Source organism: Harpia harpyja, chromosome W, assembly GCF_026419915.1.
Source record: "Harpia harpyja isolate bHarHar1 chromosome W, bHarHar1 primary haplotype, whole genome shotgun sequence".
Classification (NCBI taxonomy): Eukaryota; Metazoa; Chordata; class Aves; order Accipitriformes; family Accipitridae; genus Harpia; species Harpia harpyja.
The window spans coordinates 36,670,927-36,697,019 of NC_068968.1; the positions used below are offsets into that span (position 1 = coordinate 36,670,927).

General features: G+C 43.3%; 1 protein-coding gene across 6 annotated transcripts in view; it reads left to right on the forward strand.

Annotated features, from left to right (window-relative positions):
- Positions 1-26,093, forward strand: part of LOC128136242 (AN1-type zinc finger protein 5-like) — a 258,027-nt gene that overhangs the window by 203,808 nt on the left and 28,126 nt on the right. For 2 of the 6 annotated variants that reach the window (XR_008233292.1, XM_052775492.1), the window contains exons 1-4: positions 13,491-17,179; positions 17,987-18,150; positions 18,555-18,666; positions 19,481-19,578. Coding sequence is in view for 5 of the 6 variants with exons in the window: in XM_052775492.1 (XP_052631452.1) it covers positions 16,977-17,179; positions 17,987-18,150; positions 18,555-18,666; positions 19,481-19,578 (577 nt within the window). In the remaining variant the exon portion in view is untranslated. Of the gene's footprint in view, positions 1-12,892; positions 12,968-13,490; positions 17,180-17,545; positions 17,900-17,986; positions 18,151-18,554; positions 18,667-19,480; positions 19,579-26,093 lie in introns of those variants that run through there. The other 4 variants (XM_052775494.1, XM_052775493.1, XM_052775495.1 and 1 more) reach the window with 4 other exon arrangements.

The following is a 26,093-nucleotide window of genomic DNA, read 5'->3' on the forward strand; positions in this document are numbered from 1 at the left end:
TATATGGGACAAAACTGCCTGTGTAAAAGGAGATTTTAAACCATACCGAGCAATTGCAACTTTTGCTTCTTTTGTGATTTTCCAATCAAATGGAACCCATTGATTAGGTCCACCCCCAGCCCCAGCAATAACCGGAAACACTGTGGGAGCTGCTGTGATTTCTCCCTCAATTAAGGCATCATGAATAATTCCCCGCCATTTATTCCAGGGGTCCGTTGTTTCTGGAAAGGTGGGGATTGGTTCCCTGGGAGGTGGAGAAGGCAGAGGTATAGGTGCAGGACAAGGAGGGGACAGAGGTAAAAAAGGGTTTGAAGGACGGGGAGGAGGAAGAGGGCGGGGGGGGGGGAAGGGTGCATCAAAGGATACAGCTGGCAGTTTTTCTTGCTTCACAGCAGCCTCCAGCCGTGCCAGCTTTTCTATTACTGAGTGCAACTGCTGCAAAGTGAGCTCCAGCCCCTCTTCATGCTCTTGAGGTGGCCCAGGCGTAGACGGAGGCAACGGAGGGTGTATGCTAGGTATAATTTGTTCATGTTGAGCGGCAATATCTGGGGGCTGTTTTCTCGTAGGCAGATTTTTACTCGCTTCCTGATTCTGTAGGGTTTCCTTTAAGCGTACGGTTAGGGAGGCTTGGGAACTGTCAGATAGCTGATTAATATTGGCAGTCCCAGGGAGTGGAGCGGAATTCAAGGGCACAGAAGCAGGCGGACAAGCTCCAGGGAAGCCAAAAGTCTCTCTCGCTGCATTATGTTTTTCTCCCTGCGTTTCCCCTTCGCTTGTGGTGGGAGAGAGAGCAGCAAAAGCAGATGCAGCCGCTTTACGATCTGCTTTCATTTCTTGCAGAGTTGTCTTAATTACTTTTCATAAAGTTGCAAGACCTTTAACTTCTTTAGACCTGTCACTGATTTCATCCCATAGGGAGGTTCCGATAGCTTCCCAGGTACTAAGCTCAAAAGCTGTACCCACACTAATTAAAAGGTTTCTGTCCTTGCTCCATTGTAAAAGCCGCTTTAAACAAGCTTCATCATATTTTATGCCTCTCTTTGAGAGTGTATGTTGGAGGAGCTTAACTACTGCTTCTTCTTCTTTGGAAAGCGTAGACCCCATCTCCTCCCCCGACCTCTCGCCATTCTTGCGGGCTGAAGGAAAGCGGAGCTGACTGGCACCGTCCCTTCTCCCGGGCCCACTTAACAAGGGCTTGAATCCCTTTAATATCTGCCTCGAGCCCTCTCATAGAGAGGATACTTGCGAGGAGCCGAACCGCCGCCTCATCTTCCATGACGGTTCTTACCTTTGCAGAGGGTCACTCAGCTGTGCGAACTCCAGGCTCCGACGCTTTACTTTCGGCTCGTGCCCACCTCTGCTTCTCACGTCCCCAGCCTCCCAGTATCGCTGCTCTGCGATGCTTTGGAGGTTTCAGCAAGCTGTTGGTCCCTGTTCGGGCGCCACTTGTAGCAGGGACCCATCTGGAGACGTGAGCCGAGTAACAACCAGACACCGATACGGTTAAAGTTGTTCTCCCTTTATTGCCCAAATAGCGTGCTTATATACCTTGTCAAGCTAAACATCAGCTGTCCACGCGCCAAAAGCTAAAATATAATTGGTTATACTATCTCTGTCCACGTGCATAAACATAGGACACAATTGGTTATACTAACTAAAACATGCGAAACTTGTCTCAGCCTAATTGGTTAAGATAAACTGCCGAATTGAGGTTCTTCGTGCCAAGTTCCCTTTATCTTGGAATGTGCACCTGTGTTCTTCTAATTGGCATCTTTCTTTTTTTTTGTCGTCTTGTTTATTCTGTTCAAGGCCTTCTAAAGGCGTCTGGAATACTTTTGCGACCGTTAGCTAAATATGTGTCCACAACACTAACCCACAATCCTGTGTCGATAATTGGGACGGTGTGTATGCACACCTGCCTCAAGTAATGCAAGAACCTCAAGAGTTAGAGTTGTTAGGATCAGTCATCGTGAATGCCTGTGTGATGTTTAATTACACCTATAACACCACTCGAAAGGGTCAGAATGTAAATGCTATTTTGCCTGTATATAGAAATGCTACAGCTTGGTGTAACTATATCTATTCCAGAATATCACGCTCTTTTTTCTATTCCAGCTGCTTTACCTGCAGGGATGTTTTTAATTTGTGGGGATAGAGTGTGAGGGGGAATTCCATCGAAACTTAACGGGAGGCCATGTAGCCTCGGACAACTTACATTACTAACACCCGATATCAATATGATTCACAGTAAAAGGCTCATGATAACTGACACAGGGTTAAGTGGATGGCTAGCAAGTTTGGGAATTACAGGATGGTTGAAAGCTTTGCTTATGCATGGCTTAGTTATTTTAATTGTAATATTAGCAGTTGTAATGATTGTACCACGTATCATAAAAATAGTTGAACGTATGATTGCAAAAGCATTTCATGTAACTTGGCTTGCACAAAAACAAAAAGGGGGAATTGTGGGAGATTTCATGGAAAATGGGGGACATTTCTTTGAGCCTGATTATTTAGAGTTAGCATAAGTAGGCCGCAGTTAGCATGAGTGGGCCAGAGTACGTGACAGCTGCAGTATGAACGGACTTTGAACCACCAGAAAAACAATGGATATGAGGAACTTGGACAGTGGAGCAATTAATAAACAAGATAACAGAACTGCAGAGGCAAGAAGGAGCTGCAAGAACTTTAACGCAATTAATAAAGCTGTCATTTCGGCTTAGAGCATTTAGCTGCGGGATGGGGACTTAGGAGTTGGTTTGTATCTTTGTTAACAATCGGGGTTTCTTTTATTCTTGTGTATTTTATTAGGTATAATGTTGCTTTTACTGTGTTTAATTAATTGTGTTCATAGATCTTGTAGGTCACCTTGGCCAACATAACAGGTCAAGATTCTTTGTGCATTGCAACCGCATCACAAAGCCCATGAACCAATAGACAGGGTGGCTATGACTCGTGCAGTGCGCCTGGCCAGCGAGTGCATGCGTCATAGGCTCCCCATGTTGTAACTGAGGCGGATTTTGGCACCCGCTGGCCACGTGTGCTGAAATCCGTTCCTCTGCAAATGTATAAATACCGGGATTTTCCAAAGAGCATCGGGCTGGTGTATGGCAAGGCCATCGTTGCCTCCGTGGGGATGCCCACGTAAAGCTGGCACCTACCGATTGCTGGGCTGAGTTCGCGGAGCAAGACGGCACAAGAATGTACGGATGGTCCATCTTCCTCACAGTCCTCGGCTGGATGTAGTCATGGATACCGCCGCAAGCCAAAGAAAACATCTGGATGACCCTGGCTGACGTGACCGGACAAGATTGCTTATGCCTCCGTACAGCAACACCAAGCAATCCCTTTTTCACAGGTTTAATAAGGGGGTTCCACTGGCGTCAACGAAATTTAAGAACTTATTGATGGAGACCCCTGTGCAGCAGGTCATGGACTCAATGGATGGGAATGCCTGGTTTCCATGGATCGGGCATTCACCCTCATTGCCACCCCAGGAATCACAAATTCCGGGGTCCCCGAATACGATTGGTGTAGTATTATCTGATTTACTGTTAGATGTAGATAGTATTAGACACACAACCTTACAAAATAGAGCTGCTCTTAAATCATTAGTTAAGATAGTTTTGATTTATCTCATAGTGGGGTTTTTTTTGTATTTTAATTTGTGTGCCTTGTATGTTGCAATGTGTTTAAAAATTAATTGATAGATCAAGTAAGGCTGTGTTAATTGACAAAAAACAAAAAAGGGGGAATTGTGGACACATATTTAGCTAACGGTCACAAGAGCATTCCAGACGCCTTTAGAAGGCCTTGAACAGAATAAACAAGAAGACAAAAAAAGAAAGTTACCAATTAGAAGAACACAGGTGCGCATTCCACGATAAAGGGAACTTGGCACGAAGAACCTCAATTCGGCAGTTTATCTTGACCAATTAGACTGAGACAAGTTTCGCATGTTTTATTTAGTATAACCAATTATGTCTTCTGTTTATGCGCATGTACAGTGTTGATATAACCAATCATTAAGTGTAACTAGGCGCATGGACAGCGCGTGAATAATGTGTGTAACCAATAGTAAAATAGCTAAACGCATGTACGGATGTAACCAATGTATAAAAATGATGTCTGATGCTCTAGTAAAGGGTCTTCAACTATGATCATATTGATCTGTCGTTGAGTCCATTATTATGCTCCCGCACCCAGCAACTTCCTGAAGATCGACATCTTCAACCTGCAGATCGTGGGCATGGGTTGCACCAAATACACCAGCCGCGAGCTCCAGAGGCAGCATGCATCAATCCAACACCTCACACCATCTCTCTTACCCTGAAGGACTGTTATGACAGATGGAGCCCCAAAGTCATGGATTAAATGAACTCAACGGACACATTAGAGGGATGGCGCATAGACTAAGGGAATTATATCCGTGTGGGTGTGTGTATATATATCTCTCGAAGACAGGGAAAGTGGAGGTGATCAATTGGAAAGTGTAGGATCTGGGCATGATGTAGATGGTATAGAATAAGGGGTGGATAATGTCCTGGTTTTGGTGGGGATAGAGTTCATTTTCACAGGAATTAATTAGAGTTAGTTTTCACAGGAAGCTGGGAGGGGGCACAGCCAGGAGAGCTGACCCAAACTAGCCAAGGGGATATTCCATACCATGTGACATCATGCTCAGTATATAAATGGGGAGCAGGCTGGGGGGTTGTGGTGGAATCACAGCAGGGGGAGTGGCGGAGCATCAGGTTCTGGGTGGTGAGCAATTGCATTGCGCATCACTCATTTTGTATATTCTTTTATTAGTACTATTGTTATTATTGTAACTTCTCTCCTTGTGTGGTCCCAGTAAACTGTCCTTATCTCAACCCATGAGGTTCTACCTTTTTTTTTTAATTATTATTTTTCTTCTCTCCTTTCTGATTCTCCTCCCCATCCCACCGGAGGGGGCGGGGGGGGGGAGGAGTGAGCAAGCGGCCTCGTGGTGCTTTGTTGTCGGCTGGGCTTAAACCACGACAGCAGTGATCAATTTTGGTAAACTTGGTATAGGTAATTTGAGTTTAATTCCATCTGGAATACAATGTAACTTTGCATTCAGCTTACAAAGAAGATCCCTTCCCAGCAAGTTGACAGGAGTGTCCTGTACAACTATAAAAGAGTGGGAGGTGGTGAGAGGTCCCACTTGTACTTTCAAGTTATCCAGGCATGGTACAGTGCGCACAGATCCTTCTATTCCTACTGTCCTTTCATCACCAATTATTTTTGCTTGTTTAGGTTTTATATTTAAAGTAGAAAAGGTTGCCCCATATCTATCAGACAGGGATAATTATGTCCATCAACTGAAAGGTTTAAGACTGGATCCTCATAAGAAGAGGGGGAAAATATTTCATATTTAGAGGCTTCTGTAGTAGCTGCACAATAGATCCCCACTAACCAACAGCCCTGGGTAAAATTGAATTGCTCCTGTCCCATAGCGGGGAAAGATTGCACCTTAGAATTGAATGGTCTTTTTTGGAAGCCCTTTGGATGTACTGGGCATTCCTGTTTCCAATGACTCTGTTGTCCACAATAATTACAACAGTCTCCTGTTCCTCAAGGCCCATTGTTCCTAAAATTCCTCCCTCTGCTTCTGCCTTGGAGACAGAGTATCCCTGCCCCCTTAGTCTAGGATTACTATTCAATGCTGCTGCCAATAGACTAGCTTTTTGTTCCTGTTCTTTCTTTTTTTTCTTTAGCTGTCTTTCATCTCCTCCATGAAATACAAATGTAGCGATGCTGACTATTTCATCCAATCCTTTGCCCTTCCATTCTAGCACATGTTTAGAAAAATATTTCCTAATATCTGGGGCCGACTGATCTACAAAGAAAGATACCATTACAGTCTGATTTTCCTCATTTTCAGGGTTGACCCCTCCAAACATTCTCACTTGTTTAACCAGTCAGGCATAATATTCAGAGGGGTGTTCAGTATTACCTTGCTGGCATTCTTGGCCCTTAGCCCAATTTACAGTTGTCGTGGTTTAACCCCAGACAGCAACTAAGCACCACGCAGCCACTCACTCACTCCCCCCCACCCAGTGGGATGGGGAAGAAAATCGGGAAAAGAAGTAAAACTCGTGGATTGAGATAAGAATTGTTTAATGGAACAGAAAAAAAAGAAGAAACTAATAATGATAATGATAACACTAATAAAATGACAATAGTAATAACAAAAGGATTGGAATATACAAATGATGCATAATGCAATTGCTCACCACCCACCAATCAACGCCCCATTAGTCCCCAAGCCGCGATCCCCTGCCCCCAGTTTATATACTGGATGTGATGTCACATGGTATGGAATACCCTGTTGGCCACTTTGGGTCAGCTGCCCTGGCTGTGTCCCCTCCCAACTTCTTGTGCCCCTCCAGCCTTCTTGCTGGCTGGGCATGAGAAGCTGAAAAATCCTTGACTTGAGACTAAACATTACTTAGCAACAACTGAAAACATCAGTGTTATCAACATTCTTCTCATACCTAACTCAAAAACATAGCACTATACCAGCTGCTAGGAAGACAATTAACTCTATCCCAGCTGAAACCAAGACAACAGTCTTCCTGACAGTTCTAAGGATTCTAACAGTCCCTCTCTCACTCTTTGCAGCATATCTCTATCGGCTGGGAAATTGGGGTCCCATCCTGGGTCATTAGCTGGCCATGGGGTTCTGCCTGGTGCTTCCCTAGCCCATCTATGATTTGTTTCCCAAATTTTAATTTTCTCATCCAGAGTAAAGACTGCCTCAAATAGTTGCTGCACGTCAGCCCATGTAGGGTCATAAATGTGGAAAATGCTGCATATAGTTTGTACCACCTTCTCCAGATCATCCTGCAATTTGGGCATCTGTTGTTGCCGCAAGACCAAATCAGCGGGTGCAAATGGCCTGTGGATTGTTCCTGCAGCAAGCTGACCAGGTTCCAATCCCAGCCCTATCATTTTTTTGTTGGAGAGGTGCTTGAAAGCTGGGAGCAGTAGCAATAGCTGGTGCAGAAGCCAAAGCCAAGGCAGGAGAAGGGGTAGTAGGATAGGGAGGTGGAGCTGCTAGCTGAGGGTAAATTCCAGAATGCAGAGAGTTCTTTTTTTTCCCTGTTCGTTTGGAGATTTTTATTTATTTTCCATTCCAGAGGGGAAAATTTTCTTTGATATCTGTAATTATCCCAGACATACCAATAATCCATTTGTGATGGGAACCGCTCTTCTAATTACTGGCATAAATAACTCAGCTTAATATTATCAAAAGAATCAGACTGTAGCCACGTTTGGTCTGCGTCACCAAAGGTAGTCACTTCTGGCCAATTTTCCTGACATAATTCTATAGCTTGGGCTTTTGACAATCCAGCTGTCCCATCAATAGATTTCCAGTGTTGCAACAATTCATCTACCAGTGACTTCTTCACTATACTTTGTCCTCCTCCCATTATTACAAAAAATCGCCTCCTTACCGCCAAACAAGATCCATGATCCACTACCCCTGTGCCCAAGTATCTTGAGGTGAACTCACCCACAGGCCAGCAGGGCAGATCATCAGCGTCCGGGCAGTAGTGAGATGTTGGATCAGGCGAGTTGGCTAAGTCCCACCTGGGTTGCCAAACTGTCATGAAAATTTCACAACTGGCCCGTGCCAACGGAGGAGAGAGGCTAGAACGCAAAGTATAGAATTGCAAGAGTAATTCTTTATTCATGCACATGAGGTGTCCCATTCAAATTGGGGCACCCTGAATGCGGTTTTACACATGGTTCTTATACCTTTCAAGCATTCAGGTACAACATGATTTGGCCAATCACTACTTAACACACACACACACACTGCTATTTTGAAAAGCAACTATAAGTCTATGGTGTGTCTATGGTGTCATCATCCATCTGCTTCTTTCTTGATCTAGGTATCCCTGGAGTTGGTCTTGCTACAGTTACTTCTCTATGATGCCAGATAATGGGAGGGTTTCACAGAAGTGTTTGGAGGGGCTAGGATGCTGGCATTATCTTGGTAGTCCAGGGATATCCTTTCTTCTTCGTGGATGGCTTTAAGATTCCAAGAAACAAAAGGTCCTTATCTTCAAGGTGGAGGCTGTCCTCCTTGCAGTGAGCTGGGGCCCTTCAGTTATGCTGACTTAACCATGTTTATGCAGTATACAATGTAAAATATATATCTCTTAAAAAGCTAATTCAATTTCATACTATTAGGAAAGTTCATACAATTTCATACTATAAAGACTAATTGGTACAATGGTTAGGGAATGCGATTTTCCTAACAAAGCTCTTCCTGTTGCTCTTGACATTCCTTGCAAGTCTCAACTCCAACTGAGCTTTAACTTTCCTGATACCATCCCTATATGCCTGGGCAATGTTTCTCAATTCCTCCTCTGTAGCCTGTCTCTGTTTTTATCCTCTGCATGCTGCCTTTATGTGTTGGAGCTCCATTATTAGCGCCCTATACTTCTGCAGAGCTTGCTTTCCTTCAGCACAGTATAATTCCATTTACCTGAAAGTTTTATCTATACCTGATAGAAGCTTTTGGGTCTCAGGAGACATCCATCTGGCAAACAAGGAAAGAGATCAGCTCTAGAAGGCATGTCAGGCAAAAAGAGTTTTTTTCTAATGATTTCAGTGCTATACTTCCCATAAAGCCATACCTTCCAATTCTAGCTGTTTTCTTCAGATTAAATGGTTTAAAGAGGCCCATAAATATATGCCTCAATATACTGTAGCCTCAGAAAATCAATAGAATATGGTAGAAACTGCATTTAAGCAAAGTCGAATTATCTAGACCATTTATCTAAAGCAGCTTTGAATTTTACAGAAGATCTTCTATTCCTAAGATACATGTATTCACGTAAGCATGGTATGTTTATCTTCCATTTCCTAGAAATACTACCTTACAAATATTTTAATTGCCTTTAATTTACTTTGATGAAATAATCATTTTCCTATACCTACTAACAGTGTTTTGAAACTATAAGCTACCCTGTGCTGCTCCCACAGTGAGCAAGAAGTCTGAAATAACAAGCTTTATTCCTTCCTTTGATTTCTTTTTCCTCTTCCCATGCTCTCCAGGCTTGCATGCCCTTCTAACTCCCTGTCCTGGGTTCAGTTGGGATAGAGTTAATTTTCACAGGAACCTGGGAGGGGGCACAGCCGGGACAGCTGACCTGAACTAGCCAAGGAGCTATTCCATACCATGTGACATCATGCTCAGTATATAAATGGGGAGCGGGCTAGGGGGGAGCGCTCTGCTCTCGGTATCGGAAGTGGCGGAGCGTCGTGTTCCGGGTGGTGAGCAGTTGCACTGTGCATCACTCGTTTTGTATATTGTTTTATTAGTACCGTCGTTGTTGTAACTTCTGTTTTTGTGTTGTCCCAGTAAACTGCCCTTATCTCAACCCACGAGGTTCCGTTTTGTGGTTTGTTTTTTTTTTTTTTCTTTTCTCCTTTCTGATTCTCCTCCCCCTCCCACCGGAGGGGGGCGGGAGGAGTGAGCGAGCGGCTGCGTGGTCCTTTGTTACCGGCTGGGCTGAAACCACGACGCTCCCTCTCTCCACAGTGATGTAGCCTTTTTATCTCTCTTACCTGTTGTCTTAAATGTCCGATAAGCCCTTTGTAATTGTCCTGGTTTTGGCTGGGCGAGAGTTAATTTTCTTCCTAGTAGCTGGTACAGTGTGTTTTGGATTTAGTGTGAGAATAACGTTGATAACACACTGATGTTTTAGTTGTTGCTAAGTAGCCCTTATCCTAAGTTAAGGATTTTTCAGTTCCCCATGCTCTGCCAGCAAGCAGGCGTACAAGAAGCTGGGAGGGAGCATAGTCAGGACAGCTGACCCGAACTAGCCAAAGATAGAACATCATGCTCGGTATATAAACTGGGGGGAGTTGGCTGGGAGGGGTGGATTGCTGCTTGGGCGTTGGTCAGCAGGTGGTGAGCATTGTGCAGCACTTACCTTTTCTTGGGTTTTATTCCTTTTTTTTTTTTGTTATATTCCTTTTTATTACAATTATTATTATATTTTATTATCATTAGTATTTTATTTTAGTTATTAAACTGTTCTTATCTCAACCCATGAGTTTTACTTCTTTCTTTTTTTATTCTATCCCACTGGGTGGGGGGGGAGTGAATGAGTGGCTGTGTGGTGCTTAGTTGCTGGCTGGGGTTAAACCATGACACCTATCTTAAGTCAGTGTTACATCCTCTGAACATGTAGTTTTATCAACATCCAGTAGACAAAGTCTGATCTAAAGTTTGGACATGCAAAAATATATAAATATTTAATCTTGAGGTTCAGTGACCCACAAGTTTGCAAAACTGAATGCAAGTCAAAGTTTGGATTTCAAGTTCACCCTATGTTTATAGGTGGTCACAACCAATAAAGTCTGAGAAAGACAGCAAACCTTCAGGTAGACCATAGAACAAAGATTTTATCCTATATACAACAAATCCCTTCATGTCTCAATTGTCTGGAAAACATGTTTCAATCTGATATCTTTGTATACTATAGAGATTCCTCTGCTTCTAGTAAATACAGTTCATAAATACCCAAAATTTAAGAATTGTAAATCAATGAAACTTACAAGAAATAGAATTTATTTACACTGTAATCTCACAGAAAAAAATCCACCATCAAGCACAGAATTATCCCATTTTTTTAAAAACTGACTTATCACTGCAGACAATTCATTAAGTCAGATAACCTATTTAAAAAAAAAGTTGCCAACTAGTGCCTTAATAGTTGTTTAGGTATAAAAGTGTAAGTAGACAATAGCCAATGAATCCAGAAGATAGCTAAAAAGGGAGTGTGAGATTAAAAAAACAAATGGCTGCTTGTGATGGATGCACCCCACTGAGTGAGTGAACAGTACTTTGGTTCAGGCATCACCGATAAGTAGGCCTGACTGAAATCAGCCTTTCTGTGCAAACCTTGAGACTTGTGCTAGGGCATACGTTCTCAGGAACTAAGGAGTCTAGGCCATGTCTTATCAGGAACTAGCAGTGCCAGCCTGAGCTGGGACTAGATAAAACTAAAATTGCTACAGCTGCACTCCTGCACATACACCAAAGGGGGGCTTGACTACAAGTCAATCATTTTATGCTATAAATATCTGTAGCCCCCCCCAGCCCATTGAGCTCTCTTGTCTGGCAGCAGGCTGCATGGCAGTGATCTCCCCCTTGAGCAGGGACACCTCTTAAGGTTACTCCTTGAGGTTGGGAGACCCTTTACCCAGCATCTGATATCTATAATGAGATAAGCAACATTTTACATTAGGCCTAAAAGTATATTGTATGTTAGCAACATTTACATATCCAGCTACAGCTTAATTATAAGTGTAGTAAGTAGTAAAATGTCTAAATTATCGTTTAAATAATCATTTAGATAATTGTCAATCACTTTAATTACCATTCAATTATTTCTTAATCACCATTTGATTACCATTTAATTTTCATTCAATCGTCAATTAACTATTATTTGATCATTGTTTAATCATTAATTGTGAAATGTGTTCACCTGATTCGTGTTAATATAAAACAATGCTAGAGTCGCATAGTAAAATGTGACCCTCGCTGAATTTATAATCTTTAACCACTTTGTTGGTCTTTGTATAACCGCAGACCAAGGGCAAACAGATAGCATGTATATAGTTCTTTTTCTGCTAGCTCAAAACTGGTTTTGAGCTGATTAACTACACAGTGTTAAGCAAGAGATCTTAAGGGAGAACTGAGGCACTTGTCATGATGTTGAACAATGTTGTGAATGGGGTGACCCTTGGTATGTGTGAGCATGGGGTGTATTGAGATAACTGTGTATAAGCAATTTGTTATATGCATTTGTTAAAAGAGAAGTGTCTGTTATGTCTTGCTGTTGAACTTGTTTGGGTTTTGGTAGCCACAGCTGGTGTTGTGCAGGGTGTCGGCTGTTACACAAGATGTCTGCTGTTGTGTCTGGGCAGTGGGGAGCCTAGTCGGAGATGCATAGGCTGGAGGGCCCCTCGGTTGCTGGGGAGAGTTCGAAAAGATACAAAAAGAACTACTGCACCTGCGCAGCCAGGAGGTGGAAAGTTTTTTTAGGGAGAACATGCCTATTATATGTAACTAATGCTAGACTATAAAAGAAGCTGTGTTGTTTTTCACAGTGCACGTCTTGGTAGAGCAGAGGCTCCCGGCGTGCCCAGCGCTGTTTGCTTGCCTTTATTCATTTAATAAATTGTAAAATTTAATTAAAATCCTGTTTGGGACTAAATCATTTATCACATTAATAAACCCCTTTTAGTTAACCCCACAACGATGACTTCTCTTAATAATTCACCTGTGACACTGCTGCACGTGCAAGTTTAAACGGAACCGTTAATTAGGGGCGGAGGTGTCTGTTATTAGGATAAGTGGATGGGGGAGGGCTTTGTTTTCTCTATCTCCTTGCGTGTAGCCAGTTGTTACCGCTCTGGACGTGGCTCCTTCTGCTTCCCCACCCCCCTGGAGGGCAAGCGACGTTCTCTGACTACGTGTGGAGTCTCTGTCCATTCCTGTATAGTCCCCCGTCTCGGGGAGGGGGAGGTTGGTGACTCTGCAGACAATCGCGGTGGTACCGTAAGCCACCTTGTGTGTGCCTCGTCCTCTCTTTCCCCTTCCTAGCCGTCTCCGCATAGGAGCGCGCAGGCCTCGGCAGCAGCCAGGAGGAGGCGGAGCTGACGCGAGCGGACCGGCGGGTTCGGGTTCCTCCTTCCTCCACCTTTCTTCCCCAGTTCTTTCTCTTTCTTGCGCCTTCCTTTCGTCCTTCTGCGCGTCTAGTTCCGCGCTGCTGCCGCAGAAAGGAAGCGGTGGTAGTGCCGCCAGCTTTGTGCCCCACACCCTCTTGCCCTTCGCTCTCCCAGAAACAGTCCAGAGCCACCTGCAGCGCCTCCGACATCGGCCGTGGGGTTTCTCGCTCTCCGCCCCCAGGAGCAGGTACGCGGGCGCTGCGGGGCGGCTGGGGGGGGATGTGGGCTCGGTTTCTGAGAGCTGTTAGCGCGGTGACAGTGTGCGCAGAGGAGCGGCGCGGGGGGCGCTTGGGCCTCCCCGCGGCGTTTCTGCCGCCTTCCGCGAGGCGAGGGGTGGTAGGGCGTCTCTCGTCTCCCCTGGCGGTCTCCTTTCTCTCACTCTCTGATGCGGTGGGTGCTGCGGAGGGAGGCTGCGGGCCGGGCTGGCGCACACCCCACTCCCCCCTTAGTGTGGCAGACAAAGGGAGCGAGACAGTGAGGCTTCCTCAGTCCTCGCTGAGAGAAGGGCGGTGGGGGGTGAGGGGAGCCGCGCGGCAGCCGGTGCCGAACATGATTCAGGGGTTTGTGAGAGGTCCTAGAGCGGCGGGGAGTGCCCCCGGGCTCCACGTTTCCGGCTTGGCACCATCTCCTGTTTTTTTGTTTGTTTTTTTTTGTTTGGTTGTTTTGTTTTCCTCCTTAGCCCGGCAGCCTCCGGGTCTTTTGTGTTCCGGTGTCCTCGGTGCGGGGGGGGGGGGGGAGAAGGCAACTAAAACGTATCATGCTTTTAGCACTTGGTGCTGCCTTCCCTTTTGTCTGACTCATTGAGCTGGATTTAATTGTCATTGGGAAATGCCCGGTTTTGATCCGTGTTCTTCGCATTTACTACGTCTTTTTGCTTCACCTAGAACGCTGTTAGAGAGGCGTATACCTGAAACATACTTGCTGTTTGGTTTTGGGGGTTTTTTTTGTGGTCCATATTCTAGCTGAGGATATTCAGGTAAACAAGTATTTATTTAACCAGCCAGTTTAGCCCCATCGCTGACTCAATTCCAAGGTTTTATTACTGGTTTAAAATTAGCTTGCATTTGTATTCCCTTTATATTAAGTATTAGGATAACTTTAAGTGCATTTATTATGCACTTCACTCAGTGCATAAGTGTTAGGATTCGCTTGTAGTTTATTGGAAGTGCATTCGGTGTGCAAGAAAGAGCTTAGTTATATTGATCATTCAAATAATCTGAGTATCTGCCGTTATTAAAGTTGACTATGCTTCAGCTTAGTTGTGATTTGGAACTAAAAATGTAGTTATGAGACTGTTAACTTTAATAATAATAAAGTATTTATGTTCCCCTTTAGTTTAGCTGGGTAAATTTGCTAGTAACTGTGAAGGTCGGTGATGTAAATTACTGTTTGAGTTAACATGCTGAATAAAATAGCTCCTTTTTATATTGGGAGGTCAGGGTTAAACAGGGACATCTCTGAGGGTTAAGACTTTCTCCTTTTGGGGGTAGAAGAGATCTTTATATTTTTTGCAAAGGTTTGGTTGTAACCACCCAACCAAAAGGTTGGGGAATGCATTTGTAAGGCCATGAGAGAGTAATTGTCTCTTAGGTCTTTGATCATAGCCAGGTGTTTTCTGTTCTTTCTGTGAAATAGGGATGCAATTGTCTGAGATGACTACTTCATGATGCTGCATTTTCTTTATTGAAGTATTTGCACTCCCTCTTTCTCTAGAGAAGAAGCTGTAGGCATGTTAATCAAATTTCATATTTTCTTCTTACAGTGGCCGTATGCTCAGCCGCTTCAGTTCTGTGGGATGTTGGAGTTGGCAGCCTTCAGAGATATAAATAGAAGCTGATTTCAGAGGCCCCTGTTGATAAGGTTTTGTGTCTGAGCCTTTAGTTTAGCCTGTCACACTGCAGCCTTGTGACAGGCGGAAGCTAATGCACTCACCCATGTGACCCAAGTTTCTGAGAAAAGTTCAGGAAAGCAGATATGTGATGGTATTAGCTAGTTTTTCAGGGAAATAGAACTGAATTTGTAAGGCCTTAGCTAGTTAGTGATCTTAGTAGAAAAGCTCGTAGGGAAGAATTGGAGAAGTCTGTAATCTGTTTCTTCCAAAAACTTTACTTTCACTGTTGGTTCAAAAGATTAAATGGCATATTTTAGTGTCCTGGTTAGCAGATTAAATTCTGGAAAGTATATTATAACCTAGTCAGGTGATACTTGGACCTTAGAATGTGAAAAAGCACAATTTCTTAAGCATTGGATAACAACTTGATCTTTCAATCAGGGGCATGTATTTCCAGTAGTGAGACTGCTGACAAAGGAGCCATGAAGACTCTTGTTTGTAATATGTTAATACCTGAAGCTAAACTTAGTAAGTGGTGAAACATGCTAATTTGAAAGTGGATTGAGTCAGTTGAGATTGATGGTGGTAGTGTATGTGATAGCACTTTGAGTGTACCTGCATAATAAGGGCAGAAGTACAGTCTGTATTTGTATTATAACATAGAGCTACAATAAAGATGAGAATATTTTTTTAGGTCTTGGATTTTCTGATGCGTCCATTGACTGGCGTATGGTTATAAAACTGCAATTTGAGAGGTATATGAGAATAAGTGTGAGTTTGCTTTGTAGTACTGAAACAAAGGTATAAATTGTTGAAGTCCCATGACCACCAGCAGGCAGATTAATTTTACTCTTCTGCTATTGATTTACTTTGATCCTAGAAGTTTAGATTAACTAGACAAATGCTGCTGTCAGTTACAGTTGTCATACTGTTGAGATATGTGGTTACAGCTTGTAGTGTGGCTTTTTTTAAGTTATAAAAAGCCTTTTCTTTATACACTAGAGTTAATTAGCATTTGGTATGTTTGAGTTCTCATGAGCTTCAGCAGACAAATATCCCTTATTGTGTCTGCCCTTAAAGAGGAAGGCAGTAATCTAGAGTTTTCACTAAAATGTCTCCAAGTGCCATAGGCAGTACTTCCACTAAATCTAATTTTTTGAAGGACAAGTGCAATATTCTTATGTGTCCTCAATTTGTAGTAGATCGCTTGATTACTATATTCCAGTTTTATTGCCATTGGGAACTAAGGATTTGGTTACTATATCAGTTCTTCTACTACCTTTGTTTTGCAGAGGTTAACTACCAGTGAAGGTGAAGCATTTTTATTCCTAACTTTTGAAGTTGATGGCAGAGATGAAGGTTAGCATTATCTACCTTTAGGAGGTGCAGAAGTCTGCCTATATCTTTAAGACAAAAGATTTAACTGGCTTTTTGGAAATGTGTAGGTTGTGTAAATGAATGCATTCAACAGTCTAAAATGGTTTTATTGTTCTTGGAAGAGTAAGATCTGGTCTAAGCTTATTTCAGAAATGCTTTTTGATCATCTGTTTTGAGGGCCTGTTGTATGCATGTTGTTGCCAGTTAATAGTCAGTATTGGGCTTCATATGTAATTTAAGCAGAGTTAAAGGTCTTGTTACAGAAAATTCTCCTAAATATTAAAAAAGCCTAGAAAACCAGTTTTAAAATGACTGTTGCCCATACTTCAGTGATTTTTGTTCTCTTTAACAAATGTTTTGTGAAAGTACAAACTGTTAATAATGGGATTAGCATCAGAATGATGCAAGATCAACATTATTGAAAAAGTGGAGTTCTTTTGGAGTCTGCAAAAATAAGCTATGCTAATTACCAGAGTTGTTTAGTAGACCTAAACTTGGTCTTGCTTATTCTACTCATCTAGCTGTGTGGGTTTTTTTTTTTTCCTACCCTGTAAGTGCTCAGAGGTTGGTAATAAAGTTTCTGTTGGCAGTTGAATTCGATTTGGTTGTAACCTGCACGCACAGCTCAGTCTGACAAGTATATTACTTCAGTATTACTATGTGTATTGGGTTTGTGTGGCAAGGTTTTGGTAGCGGGGGGCCACAGAGGTGGTTTCTGTGAGAATCTGGTAGAAGCTTCCCCTATGTCCAATAGAGCCAATGCCAGCTGGCTCCAAGATGGACCTGCTGCTGGCCAAGGCTGAGCCAATCGGTGACAGTGGTAGCACCTCTGTGATAACATATTTAAGAAAGGGGAAAAAACTGTGCAACAGCAGTTGGAGGAGAGGAGTTAGAATGTGAGAAAACCAACTCTGCAGACACCAAGGTCAGTGAAGAAGGAGGGGGAGGAGGTGCTCTATGTGCCAGAGCAGAGATTTTCCTGCAGCCCATGGTGAAGACCATGGTGAGGCAGGTTATCCCCCTGCAGCCCATGGAGGTTAATGGTGGAGCAGATATCCACCTGCAGCCTGTGGAGGACCCCATGCCAGAGCAGGTGGATGCACCTGAAGGAGGCTGTGACCCCCATGGGAAACCTGTGCTGGAGCAGGTTCCTGGCAGGACCTGTGGAGAGAAGAGCCCATGCTGGAGCAGGTTTTCTGGCAGGACTTGTAACCCTGTGTGGGACCCATGCTGGAGCAGTGTGCTCCTGAAGGACTGTACCCCATGGAAGGGACCCACACTGGAGCAGTTTGTGAAGAACTGTATAGCCTGTGGGAAGGACCCATGTTGGAGAAGTTCATGGAGGACTGTCTCCCATGGGAGGGACCCCGCACCGGAGCAGGGGAAGAGTGTGAGGAGGAAGGAGCAGCAGAGACAGCATGTGATGAACTGACTGCAACCCTAATTCCCTGTGCCACTGGGGGGGTGGGGGTGGGGGGGGAGGAGGAGGTAGAGAAAATTGGGAGTGAAGTTGAGCCCGGGAAGAAAGGAGGGGTGGGGGGAAGGTATTTTAAGATTTGGTTTTATTTCTCACTACCCTACTCTGTTTTGATTGGTAATAAATTAGTTTCCTTGTAGAGTCTGTTTTGCCTGTGATGGTAATTGCTGAGTGGTCTCTCCTGTCCTTATCTCCACTCATGAGCCTTTCATCATATTTTTTTCCCACTGTCCAGTTGAGGAGGGGGAGTGATAGAGCAGCTTGGTGGGCACCTGATGTCCAGTCAAGGTCAACCCACTACACTGTGATAACGCTTTTTACCTCTCTTAGAGGTTCATAACGATTTTACTTATCAATACAATTGAAGTATTGAATTATATATTAACATCCATATAGTCATCTTTAAAAATGCTGATACACTTTTTGTGGGCAAGGTAAGCAGACCTACTTTAATTCTATAGCCCTGTAATTGATTTTGGTGAAATGCTAGTTCCTAATGCAGTTCTTGATTTTATTTACAGCATTGAAATGGCTCAGGAGACAAACCAGACCCCAGGGCCCATGCTGTGTAGTACAGGATGTGGATTTTATGGAAATCCTAGGACAAATGGCATGTGTTCTGTTTGCTACAAAGAGCATCTTCAGCGTCAGCAGAATAGTGGTAGAATCAGCCCAATGGGTAAAGGTTTGAGTCCTTTTTTTTTTTTTTTTTTTTTGTGTGTGTGTCTTGAAAATATAATGTATAGGTGATGAGAGGAATTGCAGAATGTATCTCAGGAGATCTAATAGCTGCATACTAAAACTATGACTGTTGAAGGGAATAATACTTTTAAATCACAGTAAAAATAAAAATGCATTTTCGTGTAATATATTTTGGCCCACTTGGTGTTGAGCCTTAATTTGCATTTCTACTTACCCTCTGCTATGTGTTCTTATACAATCCCTGTATTTTGGTCATTAACAATGTAGTCTGTCTTTAAGAAGACGCAGTAGAATGAGGAAATGGTTCATAACTGTATGCAAAACTACTTGACTAACTTGTATTCTATACTTTGGTTATAATTAACTTCTCAAATTTCTGTTATATAGGGACAGCTAGTGGTTCAAACAGTCCTACCTCAGACTCTGCATCTGTACAGAGAGCAGACACTAGCTTAAACAACTGTGAAGGTACTGCTAGTAGCACATCTGAAAAATCAAGGTAAGATTATAGAATCATTTAGGTTGGGAAAAGACCCTTAAGATTGAGTCCAACCATAAACCTAACATTGCCAAGTCCACCACTAAACCATGTCCCTAAGCACCGCATCTATAGTCTTTTAAATATCTCTAGGGATGGTGACTCCACCACTTCCCTGGGCAGCCTGTTCCAATGTCTGACAACCCTTTCAGTGAAGAAATTTTTCCTAATATCCAATCTAAACCTCCCCTGGTGCAACTTGAGGCCATTTCCTCTTGTTTTGTCGCTTGTTACTTGGGAGAAGAGACCAACACCCACCTTGCTACAACCTCCTTTCAGGTAGTTGTAGAGCAATAAGGTCTCCCCTCAGCCTCCTTTTCTCCAGACTAAACAGCCCCAGTTCCCTCAGCTGCTCCTCATAAGACTTGTTCTCTAGACCCTTCACCAGATGAAGGTATTATTTTGAGGTTTGAATGAATGGTGAGTGTATAGCAAGTTAAAATAACATTGCAGTAACCTTGCCCTATTACAGTGAGTTTATGCAGAGGAAAAAGGGACAGTGTATCTGCCAGTGCTTTATGAATCTTTATAAATGAGAGCTAATTAGTGTTTGGTGTTGGACTACTGCATTTACAAGGACATTTCTGGTTTATCTGGGGAAATGTTTGCTACAGATTGCCTAGTTTCTTCTAGGGAAGAGAGACAGAAAAAGTACACGTCGGGAACGTGTATTGGTAATAACTGATCAGGTAGTCTATTGATGGATTTTGACAGATTAAGCTCTTATTATGAGCTCAAAACTAATGTAATTACCCATTTCACTGTACGTAAACAGAAATGTGCCTGTTGCCGCTTTGCCTGTAATGCAGCAAATGACAGAAATGAGCATTTCGAGAGAGGAAAAAGTATCACCGAAAACAGAGATGGAGCCAGGTATGTTTGCAGAGTAACACTGGGTACAACTGACTTAACAGAAGCTGACAATTTATTTACTTTCTCTTAAGTAGGTATATCCCTTTGTGGTGATAGTCTTGAGGAACTGTTAATTATGGATGCTTCTTGAGTATTGGTACTCTCAGAATCAAGAAAGATTAGTGCTAGAATATAGTTTTCAGACACACGTTCAATTTCAGTACATAACTTGATGCTTGAGGAGCATTTTGGCTATCAAACCTTCATTTTTAAAAGAAATTGCATCTGGATGCAAGATGTTCAATTCTGAAGTCAGTGTTGATTTCTGTAAAATCTAGCAGCACAGTTCCTGCTGACTTGTAGCAATCAAAATGGTTTGTTGCATATGAAGAACAGAGTTCTTAATAAATTCTATTCTACAGAAGGATGAGAGTGGGGGCGAAGGGAATACTTGATTTAAAATACTAACAAAGATTGCTAAAGGTTCTTGGACTAATTGAGTAATCAGTAGATATAACAAAAACATTGTTCTGTGGATATAGAATACATATGGCATTAATTGCTTAGTGAGAATGTTCAATTTAAGTTTTACTCCTGTTCAGGAAGGTTGTAGCTGTAGTATTTAAACTTTGAAGTGTAAAGTATTTCTTTGGTGGGAGGTGGGGAGGGACTGCTTTCCTACCTACTAATGAGTGAATTCATGTTTTATTATGTAGCAGTTTATTCAAATGGGTATCTTAATGTATTTGTTTGATATCTATAGGTATTGATACTTGTTAATTTTAACAGTTCTGAAACAGTCTTAAAACATTAAAAGCTGATGTTTAATAGGAAAATCTCTTCACTACAGCTGAAGATAAAATGATTTTTTTGTTTTGAAAATCTGAGTTTAAAATTCCAGAAGGTACCACTCAGCATTATATAGATGCATCTTTGTCAATAAGACTGCTGTTACAGCTGATAGTTGCTCAGTGTTTGTACACAGGTTTTTACTATTGTAATTAGGTCATGTTAAGTTAAAATTGTGACTTGAACTAAATTACAATTGCTTTTACTATATTCTTTTTTGGTTATGTACAGACTAAGGAGATGTTTACATGTTTCAGTTTCTTGTAACTTATATGAAGAGACTTATTGTATGTAACTTAGAAATTTATACTTTGTTACAATATTTATAAACCCATATTGTCTTGTTATGAATTGCTACCTGAAAAAGTGACAGGCAGGAAAGAAATATATAAAATGGTAGCAGTGGTCAAGTAATAGATGAATTTTGTCTTATTAAAACTGCCAATAGGGATTTGTCATTTTGCCCACTGTAAAGGGGCAATCTTCTGTTTCTGTTGACTCAATATTCATTTTCTCACAACAAGGCAACTAAATGGTAGTGTCACACAGCACTCTATTGATTAGAACAGGGGAAAAAAATCCCTAAAGGCAACTCAAGATAATAATCTTGCAGCTTGAAACTCAGAGTTGAAACGAGTCAAAGCTCTGCTAAAGCTTGTGTAGAGATCATTGGGAAAACTACCATGGAAATTAAATATTTGGAAAAAAACTTATATAACAAAATTGTCTTCCTTAGTACATAACCATAAATTCTTGAAACAGTCTTCAGCTGCTCTAAAACTAGAAGTTCATCAAGCTGGGTGCAGATTTTAGCACAGAATAGTGTCCTTATACATGTCCTTACATACTATTCTTAGATTGCTATTGTGATTTAAGCCTAGCCAGCAACTAGGTACCACGCAGCTGCTTGCTCACTCCCTCCTGCACTCCCAGTGGGATGGGGAGGAGAATAGGAAAAAACCAGTAAAACTTGTGGGTTGAGATAAGAATGATTTAATAACTAAAGTAAAATAAAATGCAATATTAACAATAATAAAATATAATAATAATAATAGTTGTAATGAAAAGGAATATAATAAAATAATAAAAATAAAACCCATGAGAAGACAAGTGATGCACAATGAAATTGCTCACCACCTGCAGACCGATGTCCGAGCAGCAAACTGTGCCTCCTGGCCAACTCCCCCCAGCTTATATACTGAGCATGATGTTCTATGGTATGGAATATCCCTTTGGCTAGTTTGGGTCAGTTGTCCTGGCTGTGTTCCCTCCCAGCTTCTTCTATGCCTGCTTGCTGGCAGAGCATGGGGAACTGAAAAATCCTTAACTTAGGATAAGGGCTACTTAGCAATAACTAAAACATCAGCATGTTATCAACGTTATTCTCACACTAAATCCAAAACACACTGTACCAGCTACTAGGAAAAAAATTAATTCTAGCCCAGCTGAAACCAGGACAATATCTGCCCCTTATTCTATACCATTTACATCATGCCCAGATCCCACACTTCCTGATACATTTCCAATTAATCACCACCACTTTTCCTGTCTTTTGATGCATACACACAGATATCATTCCTGCAGTCTATGGGCCATCTCTATCAAATGTCTATTCAGTTCATTCAGTGCATGACTTTGGGCTCCATCTGTCATAAGTCCGTCTGGGCAGGAGGGATGCTGCGAAGTCTATTCAGTTGGCAGAACAGGATCGGGCTTTGGTTTGCTGTGGTGTGGCGAGTGGGTGATGTTGGGTGCAGCAGGAGGATGGTGTGGTGTTGGATTGTTGCATGCTGAAGTCAGTCCTGGTTCTATCAGCACTATGCTTTGCTTGGTTTTATCAAAGTTCATTCTTGCTTGATCTAAGTGATTATTACTGTAATGCCATTGATATAGCATATAACAATTATAGTAATGATAACATACAGTGGCAGGGTGTCATGGTTTCAGCCCAGCCAGTAACAAAGGACCATGCAGCTGCTCGCTCACTCCTCCCGCCCCCCTCCGGTGAGAGGGGGAGGAGAATCAGAAAGGAGAAAAATAAAAAAGCGGAACCTTGAGGGTTGAGATAAGGACAATGTACTGGGACAACACAAAAAGAGAAGTTACAACAACAATGGTACTAATAAAAGAATATACAAAGCGAGTGATGCACAGTGCAACTGCTCACCACCTGGAACCTGATGCTCTGCCACTTCCGATACTGAGAGCAGAGCGCTCCCCCCAGCCCGCTCCCCATTTATATACTGAGCATGATGTCACATGGTATGGAATAGCTCCTTGGCTAGTTCAGGTCAGCTGTCCTGGCTGTGCCCCCTCCTACGTTCCTGTGAAAATTAACTTTATCCCTGCTGAATCCAGGACATTATCCACCCCTTATTCTTTACCATGTACATCATGCCCAGATCCTACACTTTCCAATTAATCACCACCACTTTCCTTGTCTTATATACATATATATATGTATATGGACACCCCCCCCACACACAAATAGCATTCCCTTAGTCTATGGGCCATCCCTCTAATGTGTCCATCAATTTTATTTAGTCCATGACTTTGGGGCTCCATCTGTTGTAACAGTCCTTCAGGGTCGGAGAGATGGTGTGAGGTGTTGGATTGTTGCATGCTGCCTCTGGAGCTTGCGGCTGGTACGTTTGGTGCAACCCCACACCCTTGGTCTGCAGGTCGAAGATGTTGATCTTGAGGAAATTGCTGGGCACCACTTCAAGTTCCATCACTGTTGCACTTGGCTCAGTTTCAAAGTCCATCCTTCAGTCATTTGGGTAATTCTTACTGTAATACCCTTGATATGGCATATAGCCACTATAGATACAATGACATACATTGGCAGGTTATTTAGCAGTTAACATCATACAGCCTAATTCACTGGCTATTCTCTCCCAAAATCAAATCTCCTTGAGGTATACATCGAACTTGCCCATCCTTCTGCATCACCCACCAAGTGCACCCAGGTCCTTGAGCAAAAGCAATCTCTTGGATGGGTTTGTCTCTGCTTGAGGCAGGACTAACCTAGACTGTCTTCCCTAACATACTCTTCATGTGCGCTACGGGGACTTTATCTCCTTCTACAGTATGTGGAAGTCTTGGTTGGGCAGGGCCAGCCTGATTGGCAGATCCTCTAGTATTAACCAACCAGGTGGCTTTTGTTAAATGTGTATCCCAATGTTTGAAGGTTCCACCCCCCATTGCTCTCAATGTAGTTTTCAGCAGTCCATTGTATCGTTCAATTTTTCCGGAGGCTGGTGCGTGATAAGGGATATGATATACCCACTCAATGCCATGCTCTTTGGCCCAGGCGTCTATGAGGTTGTTTTGGAAGTGAGTCCCGTTGTCTGACTCGATTCTTTCTGGGGTGCCGTGTCGCCATAAAACTTTCTCTTCAAGGCCCAGGATAGTGTTCTGGGCAGTGGCGTGGGACACAGGATATGTTTCCAGCCATCCAGTGGTTGCTTCCACCATTGTAAGCACATGGCACTTGCCTTGGCGGGTTCCTGGGAGTGTGATATAGTCAATCTGCCAGGCCTCCCACTGTTTATATTTCAGCCATCGCCCTCCATACCACAGGGGTTTTAGCCGCTTGGCTTGCTTAATTGCAGCACATGTTTCACATTCATGGATAACCTGCGTGACAGTGTCCATGGTTAAGTTCACCCCTCGATCACGAGCCTGTCTATATGTCGCATCTCTTCCCTGATGACCTGAGGTGTCATGGGCCCACCCAGCTATAAATAGCTCACCCTTATGTTGCCAGTCCAGGTCCACCTGAGACACTTCAATCTTGGCGGCCTGACCTACCTGCTGGTTGTTTTGATGTTCTTCAGTGGCCCAACTCTTGGGTACGTGAGCATCTATGTGATGTACTTTTACCACTAGCTTCTCTATCCGAACAGCAATATCTTGCCACAGTGCAGCAGCCCAGATGGGTTTACCTCTGCGCTGCCAGTTGCTCTGCTTCCATTGCTGTAGCCACCCGCAAAGGGCATTTGCCACCATCCATGAGTCAGGATAGAGAGAGAACACTGACCACTTCTCTCTTTCAGCAATGTCTAACGCTAGCTGGATGGCTTTCTCCTCTGCAAACTGACTCGATTCACCTTCTCCTTCAGCAGTTTCTGTGACTTGTCCTATAGGACTCCATACAGCAGCCTTACACCTCTGATGCTTTCCCACAATGCAACAGGACCCATCAGTGAACAGGGCATATTGCCTCTCATTTTCTGACAGTTTATTATACAGTGGGGCCTCTTCAGCCCGTGTCACCTCCTCCTCTGGTGACATTCCAAAATCTTTTCCTTCTGGCCAGTCCACGATCACTTCCAAAATTCCTGGGCAACTGGGGTTTCCTATGCGAGCCCGTTGTGTGATCAGTGCGGCCCACTTACTCCACGTGGCCTCAGTTGCGTGATGTGTAGGAGACCCTTCCCTTTGAACACCCAGCCCAGCGCCGGCAGTCGGGGTGCTAAGAGGAGCTGTGTTTCAGTACCAACCACTTCTGAGGCAGCTCGAACTCCTTCATATGCTGCCAATATCTCTTTTTCAGTTGGAGTATAGTGGGCCTCGGATCCTCTGTATCCATGACTCCAAAACCCCAGGGGTCGGCCTCGGGTCTCCCCAGGTGCTTTCTGCCAGAGGCTCCAGGTAGGGCCATTCTCTCCGGCTGCAGTATAGAGCACATTTTTAACATCTTGTCCTGCCCAGACTGGCCCAAGGGCTACTGCGTGAACAATCACCCTCTTGATTTGTTCAAAGGCTTGTTGTTGCTCAGGGCCCCATTTAAAATCATTTTTCTTCCGGGTCACTTGATAGAGAGGGCTTACAATCAGACTGTAATTTGGAATATGCATTCTCCAAAAACCCACAACACCTAAGAAGGCCTGTGTTTCCTTTTTATTGGTTGGTGGGGACATAGCTGCTATTTTCTTGATCACATCCATGGGGATCTGACGACATCCATCTTGCCATTTTATTCCTAAAAACTGGATCTCCTGTGCAGGTCCCTTACTTTCTTTTATGGCAAAGCTGGCTTTCAGAAGGATTTGGATTATTTTCTTCCCTTTCTCAAAGACTTCTTCTGCTGTGTTGCCCCATACGATGATGTCATCAATGTATTGCAGGTGTTCTGGAGCTTCACCTTTTTCCAGTGCAGTCTGGATCAGTCCATGGCAAATGGTGGGGCTGTGTTTCCACCCCTGGGGCAGTTGATTCCAGGTGTACTGGACACCCCTCCAAGTGAAAGCAAACTGTGGCCTGCACTCTGCTGCCAGAGGGATTGAGAAAAACACATTGGCCATGTCAACTGTGGCATACCACTTGGCTGCCTTTGACTCTAGTTCGTTTTGAAGTTCTAGCATGCCCGGCACAGCAGCACTCACCGGCGTTGTGACTTCATTCAGGCCACGACAGTCAACTGTTAGTCTCCACTCTCCATTAGACTTTTGCACTGGCCGTATGGGACTATTAAAGGGTGAGTGAGTCCTACTGATCACTCCTTGGCTCTCCAGTTGATGAATCAGTGTACGGATGGGAATCGGGGAGTCTCGGTTGGTGTGATATTGCTGCCAGTGCTCTACTGTGGTAGCAAGTGGCACTTGTTGTTCTTCAACCCTCATCAGCCCCACAATCGAAGGGTCCTCAGACATGCCAGGCAAGGTGGACAGCTGTTCAATTTC